The 12,376-nt window shown below is 38.0% G+C and overlaps 1 protein-coding gene across 1 annotated transcript; it reads left to right on the top strand.

The window, feature by feature from the left end:
* Positions 1 to 2,007: 2,007 nt before the first annotated feature.
* On the top strand, positions 2,008 to 3,437 carry LOC140724103 (ADP-ribosylation factor-like protein 14). Its single transcript, XM_073038588.1, has one exon. The coding sequence runs from the start codon at positions 2,019 to 2,021 to the stop codon at positions 2,604 to 2,606; it is 588 nt and encodes a 195-aa protein (XP_072894689.1). The 5' UTR covers positions 2,008 to 2,018; the 3' UTR covers positions 2,607 to 3,437.
* Positions 3,438 to 12,376: the final 8,939 nt, after the last annotated feature.

Here is a 12,376-nt window from a genome sequence, read left to right as displayed (position 1 = left end):
TGCTTGCTGAGTTGTTTAAGAATCAACCATGTCAGCTGTTTTGTCGGTTCACATAGAGCAAAACAGATAAGGTACTACAATTCGTCCTGTGAAGAAATTACAACAATCTGATAGAGCTGTGGTCATCATGACTAATGATTAATATATTTTTATTTCAGAAATGAAGGTAAAGTCCACAACAATGAGATTTGAAATTGAATTTCCTTGAACTATCTGTCCACACCTCTTGATTACTAATCCAATAATTTATCCTGTACTCCCGCTGTACAAAGATATTTTGAGAAATGTCTTCAGTTCTCCAATTCTGGCTTCTTGGAAAATATATGCTTGTAACCACTCCACCAAAGGATAACATAACCCAAGCAACTAACTCTGGAATTCCTTCCCTAAGTATCAGCTTATTAATTCTCTTCCCAGATTTAAGATGCTCCCTTGAAAAGTTAACACAAACAAAGCTTTTCGATATGTATCCTAAAATCTCCATATTAGCCTGGTGAGTTTGATTTCATTCCAGTAAAAAATGTTGGGATGGTTTGCTAAGGCTGCCACGTGAATTCAATACTCTGCTCACTGTGTCCCATTTCTTTTTTTCCCTCTCCCTCACTCCCTTATGAATTGAGTTTGTATTTTGTTATTTCTTTGCCTTCTGCTTCATCCATTCCTGTGGCAGTCAGTTTCTTGCCATTATTAATCTGTGTAAACAAATTCATTTTGACTTTCTCATTAAGCTTTTAATGACTCCTGTACTTTGATCTGGAGTCACCAAATGTAACTTTTGCCTTCCCTATGAGTGACAGCAATTATGAAATTGGGAGCTTAAAGATTCTCTTCTGAAACATTTAGGTTTTCAATCATATTAGTGTATATTTATCATTCACACAACGAGCAGCTAAATGTAACTATTATAGTTGGTGATATGACTTGTTCTTTATTTTGTTCAGAGGGAAACCAGCAATAAAAGAGCACTAACATAATTCTAAATAAAAACAGAAATTTTTGAAAACCTCTGCAGTTCAGGCAGCATCTGAGGAGGCAGAATGGTTGTCAACATTTTGGGTCGAGGCCATGTATAAGGGCCGAACAGTAGAGAGGGGAGATGGACAATATTAAGATGTAAGAGGGAGGGGTAAGCAGGGCTGGCTGGCAATAGGTGGAACCAGGTGAGAGGACTGCTGATGGGTAGATGGTTAGGTGGGAAGAGGTTGAAAAAGGAGACACTGGCTGGTGGGCAATATACAGAACTGAGGTAAAAATTTTAATAGTCCTTGCCAATCATCCTATCAGCTTCCATTTCCAATATATGCTCCTTTGTCATCCTTCTCCTTCCACCCCTTCCAGTCCTGACACTTTTGCTTTCTAGGATAGGAGTTGCAACACCTGTCCATATATTGACTCCCTCCTCACCATCTGGGAACCTAAACAGCTCAGAGGGGGTTTTGCATCTTTGGGATTTTTTCCCCCAGAATGTTACGGAGGTTAGGTCATTAGGGACATTTAAAGTATGCTTTTTTTATATAAATTAAGGCAATTAAAGCAATTGGAAACTGCCATAAAAGAGGAGTTCAGTCCTGAGGTAGATCAGCCATGATAGTATTTAATGATGAATCAGTTTGAGGAGCTGAGTGGCCTGGTTCCCTTTCCTATTTTCTTATATTTTTGCTGGAAGATACTTTTTCCAAGCGAGTTATCAAGCCTGTAAATTAAGCAACTCTTAATGTGGCCTCTGAGTCACCTACGTGGACTTTCCCCGTGTTCCACATACTTGCTCCAAGCAGCCTTCTGCTTACTGGTATCAATATCAGCGCCCAAACCAAACATTGTGTTATCTTTTACAGTATTTGAATGGGAGGCATTGTATGAATAGCCGCAAGTGTTTGCTTTTTTATGAGCTTGTCTCTCAGCCGGTGTGCGGAAACTGGTTTGTTCATTTTCAGTCCGAGGCTCCGGAGGTAACTTGTCGAGCAATACAGCATAATACAATACAATACAATACAATACAATCACATCTCCGAGTCCAGATGGGTTTGTCGACTTCCAGGGAACTGAAAACGAAACACGTTCGGATCTTAATGCTGGGTCTGGATGGAGCAGGTAAATCCACCTTGTTGTACAAACTGAAGTTCAGTAATACTGAATTTGTCACTGCCTCCACCGTAGGATTCAATGTGGAAATGCTACAGCGCAGTAAGAGCATTGCCCTGACGGTTTGGGATGTTGGCGGTCAGTCCAAGATGCGGCAGCTCTGGCCGTTCTATTTTCAAGATACCGATGCCCTGATGTTTGTGGTGGACTGTGCGGACACGCAGCGCATGGAGGCTTCCCGGATAGAATTTGAACGGGTGCTGAAACACAAGTGTCTGAAAGGGATCCCAGTGGTGATAATAGCAAACAAGCAGGACCTTAAAGGTGCTTTCTCCGCGGAGGAAATCACCAGGAGTTTTCACCTAAAGAGATCCTGCTCAGACCGTGACTGGTACGTCCAGCCCTGCTGTGCAAAGACAGGCGAAGGGTCAAGCGTGGCCTTTGATACTTTAATATCGCTCGTCAAAAAGAAAATGCCCTCTAAAGACGAAGGATCACACACTAAAATTCAAGAAGACAGATGAACGGAAGAATACCAATTGTGCGGAATTTATCATCCTCGCCGGTATACGTTGGTATGAAGGAACAGAAACTGTTTGAATTGATATTGACGTATTGACACTCTCGGTCGAATTTCAAATCCGTTTGTCACAGTTTTGCCTGTGTAACTTTTGTTATTTTGATCCGAATAAATATAGAAATATTGTAATAATCTTGTTTTGGAAGGTACCATACTATATGAAAATGCTGTAATATGTATCGGAATCACTGACTCTACCTGAATCTCATCGCCCCTCACCCCGAAATTAGCCCTAAATTATAGACGCCTCCCTATTCCCGTCCTTTTTAACGCTCTGCATAGAACTTGCTTATCGAATATCCTAACGTGCCTGATTGTTGACTTTTGTGGGGATCGTTTACTGCTTTAAAGCTGTGATATAAATGCGTTGATGTGATGGGCACAGGTGTGTATGTTCAGAGCGGCCAGTTTGTAACTTCTGAGCCTTAAAACGCATTGTTAGGAGTTATTCTGAAACTGGAAATGTACCCTGGAAAGTTACTGTATAATCTTTAACATCGGCAGCTGAACGCCGACATGTCCACAAGTTAACCAGCTCTCAATGAGAAATTGAATATTATTAATTATTCGAATACCCTTTAGAAGCTAACACACCCATGCCTATAATAATGTGCATTTGTTTAATGCCTAAATACAGTAAACGTTCCCAACGAAATTCAGGCACGCTGCCACGTCAAATTGGAAATGGCACTTTCAATTGTGTTCCAGTGACTTGCTTCAAACCAACTTATGTAATCAATATTTGTTCTTGGTGGCAAATAAACTAAAACTTATTTACATCAATGCAAAAAAAGTAATAGTTACAATCCCATTGAGCATTATAATATGTTATGTTTACTCTTTTATATTTTGGCAAAGGAATAACAACATTCATTTTAATACCTAGGTTACAACAAACTGTTAAAATGGCATTTTATTACTTTGCCACACTTGTCTTGTTAAGGAAAGTTTTGTCAGTGAATAGTTTATAGAACTAACAAGTATGCATATAAATTGGTAGCGTGGTCATTCCAGATTATTTCTGGATCTCTGCAGAGAAAATATCAGGGTAAAAGTCCTGAAGGGTCTCGGCCCGAAATGTCGACTGTACTCTTTTCCACAGGTGCCGCCTGACCTGCAGAGTTCCTCTAGCGTTTTGTGCGTGTTGCTTGGATTTCCAGCAACTGTAGGTTTTCTCTTGTTTATGATCCATACTAATCCCTCAGATTCTTGCATGTTTCATTGAAATCACTTCTTACTCATCTAAGCTGCTGAGAGAATGGGTTCATTCTATTTGATCTTCTCTGAGTTCATCTCATGAATCAGTCCTTAGCGCAGTTATGTGTTGCGCTTCAGCCACGAAGTTCCGCAGGGATTGCTCCCTACGCGACACCCTCGTCCATTCGTCCCTCCCCACTGATCTCCCTCCTGGCACTTATCCTTGCAAACGGAACAAGTGCTACACCTGCCCCTATACCTGCTCCCTCACTACCAGTAACAGCCCCAAAAAGTCCTTCCAGGAGAGGTGACATTTCACCTGTGAGTCTGTCGGGGCCATTTATTGTATCCGGTGCTCCCGCTGTGGCCTCCTGTATATCGGTGAGACCTGACGTAGATTTAGGAGACCATTTTACCGAGTAGTTACGCTCCTTCCGCCAGAAAAGGCGGGATACCCAAGAGGCCACCCTTTTTAATCCCATTTCGCATTCTCATTTCGACATGTCAGGCCATTTTCACTACTGTCACGATTATGCCAGGCTCAGATTGGAGGAGCAACATCTTATATTTCGTCTGGGTAGCCTCCAACCTGATAGCATGAACATCAACTTCTCAAACTTCAGGTAATGTCCCCCCCCCCCCCTCACCATTCCCCATTCACACTTCTCTCTCTTCACTTTATGTCCTCACTTGCCCATCACCTCCCTGTGGTGCTCCTCCCCCATGACTTTCTGTCCTCTTCTATCGGATTCCCCTTCTCTGGCCCTGTACCTCTTTCACCAAACAACTTCCCACTTTTTAACTTCACCCCCCCCCCCCCCCCCCCCGTTTCACCTATCACGTGCGGTTCTTCCTCCCCTGCCCCCACTTTCTTACTCTGACTCATCATCTTCTTTTCTCTGGTCCTGATGAAGGGTCTCTGCCCCAAATGTTGACTATACTCTTTTCCATAGATGCTGCCTGGCCTGTTGGTTCCTCCAGCGTTTTGTGTGTGTTGCAGTGCTTCAGGGTGGTATCACCAAGGACCTGTGCAAATGCACCAGAAATTTTCAGCTTGTACTCAGTACAACAAGGACAACTTTCCCTTTCCTTCATAATTATTTGCTGTACCTACATGTCAACTCGGTTCCTTATGCAAGGAACTCCCAGACCTCTTCTGAATGCCAATATTTATTAGACTCAGGAAAACAAATACAATTGTAGATGCTGGAGTTTAACAAGAACTGAACCAGCCATGTAGCATCTGCAGACAGAGAAACCTATCAACACGTCTGGTCAGCAACACTTCCTCAGAACTTGGATAGTCTCAATTTTTCAATAATATTCTTCTTCTCCAATTTTTCCACCAAAGCAGATAATCTTACATTTATCCAATATATCAGCACACCATTGTCCATTCATTTAATAGGTCTTTGTAGACTTGTTCTCATAACTAAATTTTCCTCCTAGGTTTTGTGAGCAAACTCAGTTACATAGTATCAAGCTTGCTTACACACTTAGTTCTTTCCATCTGTTACTATTTTATGTCATAAATAGCTGAGGATGGCAGGATTTATTCCCAAACTACTTCTCCAGTTAGTTTCTCAACCTGAAAATTATCTTTTCTAATCCATTAGGAACTTTTCAGAATCTATGATGTTTTGAAGAATAAAAATCAGTGGATACCTGTTTTACAGATTTGGACACTGATCCCCAAGTCACCACCAGCAGTACTACATTCCCTCATCTCAAACCCTCCTTTTCATCTAACCACTGCCACTATCCGTTCCAGTCCACCATGCTTTTTTAATGTTAATATGAGTATCTTTTAACCTACTACATTCACACACAACATACATCTGCAGTCCACATCCATTCTGTATGAGTTTTCACCCTGGAGCAAACAACACAATAGCATATGTGGCTTAAAAGGGTGATCATACTGATAGACTCAGCTTTTTCTTTTTGGGTACCAAAGCTTTAATGTTCCAAACTGACCACCTAACATTTCTGGATTAGGCTTCTGGAGCAGTTTCTAGAATTGTTTACATGGTCGGCACAACATTGTGTGCTGAATGGCCTATAATGTGCTGTAGATTTCTATGTTCTAAAATTTTAATTTATGACATATTCAGCATGGACTAGAAGGGCCGAGATGGCCTGTTTCCGTGCTGTAATTGTTATATGGTTATATGATAATCTTCTAACCTACAGATTCACAAATGCATAGCACTACTTGCATTTAGTGAAACCTGCTGTTGGATAGCTTGCAGACATTGAATGATCAATACCTGTTCAGATCATACACCATACCAGACCATTCAGATTTGCATTATTCAGTGATCCAGTGGAAACACAATGCCCATCACTTGCTTTTCATCTCCAAAACCTTTTTAATCAGCAGTAATAGATTAACAGCAATAAATTTCATTTGTTCTGTGAGGTGTTAAGTATTCTACAGAATGGTGTGACATCTCTGCTGGGATTTTCCATGGAGAAGCAAGAGGATTATTCCAATTGATCCTTGTAGTGTCAACACAGATCAGTTTGCTTTTGTTTTGTGTTACAATGTGCAGTGGTAATATTGGAACCCAAAGGGCAGAGGAAAGAGACTCTGTTGTAGAGATGGGGATCAGAGTTTATTTCTAATAATTCCAAAAGAACATCAGTGGGTTGGCCAAGCAACACCACAACATTCTCAAAACTAGGACCCTACAATTAAGCATCTGTTTAAATCCCACAAGTAGCATGGAATCCCCAAGCCTATCAAAATAAACTTAAGTGTAAACAGAAGGCACTAGGAGACTGCATTGCAAAGAGCGAGAAACACAAGGAACTCTGAACAATTAATACCTGTCATTAAACAACAATTAACCAATTCAGGTGCTCTAAAAATCTCAGCTCACACCCTCTGGTGCACTGCACAAGTCCAAGGAACTCATTGAGGTTTTGTTAGCCATTCTTTGGAAGAAAAGTTGCTTAAAAGGTTTCACATCAAGTATTTTAAATGAATGCCTGAACTTCAAAAACAAAACCTTGCCAGACATATTACCTATGTAATTTATGTCTGACCACTCAGACCCATTCCTTCTGAACATTACTCCTCCACCCAGGCCAAAGTCCTGATATATGCATCCACCCACTCTGTCCATGACTCCCCACCACTCCTTGTATCCATTTGGGTAAACACAGATTTCACAAATCACTATCCAAAATTTTGAGATACAGAATAAAATTCTCTCTTACAGGTTATGTGAAAAAGAAAGATGATGTGGCTTTACATCAAATTGTGGTTTTCTTGGAATGCAACCACCCCATAGTGCAAGGGTACCTGTACATGGTATATTTTGACCAAGGGAGGAGTCTTGGGTAAATTCTTGGTCTGTTTTCTCATATAAAAAAGAATTTCCATCAATTCTCAAAGTAAATGCCTGAACCTAACCTTCGAACCTGCAAGCTTATTCATTCTCTGCAAGATTTGGTGTCTGGATTTTATCTGTTAATCACCATTTAGCAGATTGTACATATTTAGTGACCCTTAACTTGTATAGTATTATAGAATATACAGCATATGCCTGCTACCTTCTATGCACTAACAATTGATAATGGTTAATACACTTAAATTTGTGAGCTGGAATGTAAAGGGATTGAATCATCCTGTTAAAAGAAGGAAGGACTTCTCGCATATTAAACAACTCAAAGCTGACATTGCTTTCCTTCAAGAAACTCATATTCGTAGTTTTGATAATTCTCGGCTTTTGTCAAAGTGGGCGGGTCAGCATTTTCATTCATCCTTTGCCGCCAAAGCTAGGGGGGTCTCCATCCTTATTAATTCAAATATTCCTTTTGAACTCCATAATAAGATATCTGATACAAATGGCCATTTTATTATTGTTTCTGGTAAATTATATAATACTAAAGTTGTACTAGCAAACATGTATGCTCCCAATTTTGATTATGTTAATTTTTTTGAACGTTTTTTCTCTTCACTACCAGATTTAAACTCATACTCTCTTATACTGGGTGGCAATTTTAATTGTTGGTTAGATCCTAATTTGGATCGATTGTCCTCTGTTACTAGATTACCTACTAAATCTGCCTTAGCTATTCACTCTTTTCTCTCTAATTATGGTATCTCAGATATATGGCGTTTCCTTCATCCTACTGAGAGAGATTATTCTTTTTTTTACATGTTCATACCTTTACTGGAATTGACTACTTTTTACTTGATAATCAACTTATTCCATTTGTCTATTCTTGTGATTATCAGAGTATACTGATTTCTGACCATGCCCCAATTACTTTGTCTTTAAATTTTCCTGGTCTCCCTCAGAGGAATAAACACTGGCGTTTTGACTCGACTTTATTATCCGATGATGATTTTCTAAAATTTATTAAGGATCAGATAACCTTTTATTTTAACACCAATACGTCATCTGAAATGTCATCCCAGATTGTCTGGGATGCCATGAAAGCATATTTGAGGGGTCAAATAATCTCCTATACAGCAAATCTTAATAGAAGGTCCTGTGCAGATCGATTAGACCTCATTAATCAGATTAAAGAATTAGATCAACTGTATGCTCAAACTAAGAATCCTGAATTATACAAGAAGTGTGTAGAATTTCAAACTAAATTTAATCTTCTGTCTACTCAACCTGTTGAACGCCAACTTCTTGAAAGTAAGAGTCACTTTTATATTCATGGTGACAAATCTGGTAAATTTCTAGCCAATCAGCTGAGGCGTTCCAAAGCTAAACAACATATTACAAAGATCCGGAAGGAGAATGGAGACTTTACATCGGATCACTTAGAAATCAATGACACATTTTAAAAAATTTTTATTCTCAACTTTATTCCTCTGAATCTCTGAATGACAATATCTCTGTTGATCATTTGTTAAATAATCTGAATATTTCTTCACTTTCATTTGATTTTAAAGCAAAACTTAATGCGCCTATATCATCAGAAAAAATATCTTTTGCAATTTCTGCATTGTCTTCAGGGAAATCTCCTGACTTGATGGGTTCCCTGTAGAATTTTATAAATCATTCTCTTCACTTCTTTCTCCTCAGTTATTCTCAGTATTATCTGACTCATTTAATTACGGTAAATTGCCACCCTCTTTTAATGAGGCATCTATTATTCTTTTATTTAAAAAGGGTAAAGACCCAACAGAGTTTTCCTTGTATTGGCCGATTTCTTTGCTTAATGTTGATGTTAAAATCTTGGCCAAAATTTTGGTTTATAGATTAGAAACTGTTATTCCCTCTATTATTTCTGATGATCAAACTGGTTTTATTAAAAACCGTCTTCCTTTTTTTAATATTCGGCGTTTATTTAACATTTTATATTCACCTTCAACTGGGATTCCTGAATGTGTTATTTCCCTTGATGCGGAGAAAGCATTTGATCGTATAGAGTGGAACTACCTTTTTGCAGTTTTAGAAAAATTTGACTTCGGTCAAAGTTTTATCTCTTGGATCAAATTGCTGTATCTGTGTCCTACTGCCTCTGTTTTGACTCATTTTCAGAAATCCCAGTTATTTAACCTCAAACGTGGCACCCGTCAGGGATGCCCTTTAAGTCCCTTTCTCTTTGATTTGGCTATAGAACCTTTGGCGATAGCATTTCAAAACTGTCCTGAATTGACTGGGATTTGGAAGGGGGGTGTTGAGCATAAAGTTTCTCTTTATGCTGATGACTTATTACTTTTTCTTTCAAATCCGTCTACATCCTTACCTCCAATGTTTTCACTTCTTGATCAGTTTAGCCAGTTTTCTGGCTATAAACTTAATTTACATAAGAGTGAACTTTTCCCAATTAATAAAGAAGCACAAGAATTAACATTTCGTGATCTCCCTTTTAAAGTAGTTCATAATCAATTTACTTATCTTGGGATTACAGTCACAAGGAAGTTTAAAGATCTTTTTTGTGAAAATTTTGCCAATCTTTTATATACTACAAAACAGAGTCTGTTACAATGGTCACCTCTATCTATGTCTTTGGTAGGTCGTATTAATGTTGTTAAAATGTATGTTCTCCCTAAATTTTTATATTTATTTCAATCAATCCCAATTTTTATTCCCAAATCTTTTTTTGATTCCTTAGACTCTATTATTTTGTCATATCTGTGGAAGAATAAGCGTTCTAGAATTAATAAAGTTTATCTTCAAAAATCTAAAAAAGAGGGTGGCATGGCCTTACCTAACTTTTGTTTATATTATTGGGCAGTCAATATACGTTGTGCTACCTTTTGGTCTTTTTTCCATGGCCAACCTGAGTGCCCTAATTGGGTGGCAATGGAGTTGAGTTCCACTAAAGATTTATCTATCTCTGCATTTCTTGGCTCTGTACTCCCTAGTAGTTTGTCCAGATTAATTGTTAATCCTCTTGTTAGACACACTTTGCGTATATGGGCTCAGTTTAGGAAATTTTATGGTTTCTATGGTTTTTCCTTTTCTAGCCCTATCTTACATAATCACCTTTTTTTTACCTACTACGTATGATTCAACATTCCATGATTGGTATAGGAAGGGCATTAGACATTTTGAAGATCTTTTTTTGATAATTGCTTTGCATCTCTTCAACAGCTCTCTGCTAAGTTCAATCTGCCTAATGCTCATTTTTTTAGATATCTCCAAATTAGACACTTTATTAATCCTTTAATTCCTAACTTCCCTGAAATGCCTGAGAAAAATGTTATGGATTTCTTTCTTTCTATTAATCCACTAGGTAAAGGTTTAATATCATTTATTCGTGATAAATTAGCATTCTTATGATGTGCCCCTGTAGATAAAATTAGAATGGCATGGGAGCATGATTTAAATATCTCCTTATCTGATGAGACTTGGGACTCGATTCTCAAATCGGTTAATTCAACCTCTCTTCGTGCTTGCCATTGCCTTTTACATTTTAAGATTGTTCATAGAGCCCATATGTCTAAATCTAAACTATCTCGATTTTACCCTAATATTAGTCCTCTCTGTGATAAATGCAAAAGGGGCGAGGCCTCTCTTATTCATATGTACTGGTTCTGTCCTAGCTTGGAGAAATTTTGGAAAGATGTCTTCATAACTTTATCTTATATTCTGAATCACCACCTAGTACCTAACCCTTTAATTGCTTTGTTCGGTTTTTTGGGTGAGACAGATTTACGTTTGAGTTCAACTAAGTGTCGAATATTAACTTTTGCTTCTCTCCTGGCTAGACGTTTAATCCTCCTTAGATGGAGAGATGTTGCCCCGCCCACAACAATCTGGAAATTTATAATAAAATGTAATTCAATTTATAAATAGTGGCGCTATATAGTCAGGGGACAGTGGCCAGCAAAATTAGACAAATTATTGTTGAATATAGGTTTGATGGGGGGTTGAATATTTGTATTATTTTAATAATGACTGTTTAATTTCTGATAAGATGAAGGTTTAAAATTGAAGCTGCTTTGCTATTTTGAGATAGACCTGCTCTGCTATTGGGGTGCTAATTGATCTGTGTAGAAAGAAGTCAATTAGCCCAGCCATCCAAACTAACTTGCAGCGAAGTAATCTCATGAGCCCTTTATTCTTTTTACCCTAGAATTTATTCTCTCTCATATGTCCATCATTTTCCCTTTCGATTCTTTTACCACATTAAGGGGTAAGGGTGTGCCAGCTTCATCTAACTAATGCAGTGTCCGTAAAGTGAAGCTGCAATATTGGACTACTTGCATACTAAATAGTAACAACAGCCAGAGTTAAGCCATTTTACAACCAATGGATCAAATCAAAGGTCTGTAGTCCTACCACAGCAAGGATAGTACTAGAGAGTGGCAAGAGGCAATTTCAAGAACATTTCCAGTGTAAGTGGAGGAATCAGATGCAACAAGTAATGTTTAAGAGGAAGTAGTCAGGCACATAAACAGGCAGGGAATAGAGGGACAGTCTGAGATTAAGAGTGAGCATAGATAACCTGAAGTAGGCAACAGCAGCATGAACTGTTACCATCTAGAATTATTAAAGGCTAAAAGATAATTAAAACAAATTATTCTGCTGAACACAAAGTCACATTATAATTCCATGTATTTTAAATAAAGTAACATTATTGTGTTGGTTGATATTTGGTGGCACCCTGAATAGAAACTCAGTTATTAATGAATTTTGGCAATGGCACCTTTCTTTCCCAATATTTTTATTAGTTTCTGCATAAAAGAAACAGAGTACAAGAAGATATATATTGTAAGTCAAAAAATACCAAATACATTGTATTAAAAATACAGTTACAATCACAAAACCCTGTATTCATAAAATTAAATTAAATCATAATATTGAAATATAATAATTCTGTTATACAGAAAAAATCTAAACCCACTACCGAAGTCAGAGCTGTTAAGAAAAGCAAGAAAAAAATGGGGGGGGGGGAACCCTTATCATATAATAAAATATATTATTAGCCACCATCTGTACTTTAACAACAAATCAAAGGTTTTGAAAATAACTCAAAAATGGTCCTCACAATGTATAAAAGTCTTGGCTAGATTCAAAAATTGAATATTGGATC

Source organism: Hemitrygon akajei, chromosome 3 (genome assembly GCF_048418815.1).
Source record: "Hemitrygon akajei chromosome 3, sHemAka1.3, whole genome shotgun sequence".
Taxonomy (NCBI): domain Eukaryota; kingdom Metazoa; phylum Chordata; class Chondrichthyes; order Myliobatiformes; family Dasyatidae; genus Hemitrygon; species Hemitrygon akajei.
The sequence above is the reverse complement of the archived record's forward strand: the minus strand, read 5'-3'. Positions and strand labels throughout refer to the sequence as shown.

Coding starts and splice junctions, on each gene's coding strand:
- LOC140724103 (XM_073038588.1), top strand. CDS start 2,019: ATGGGTTTGTCGACTTCCAGGGAACTGAAAACGAAACACGTTCGGATC.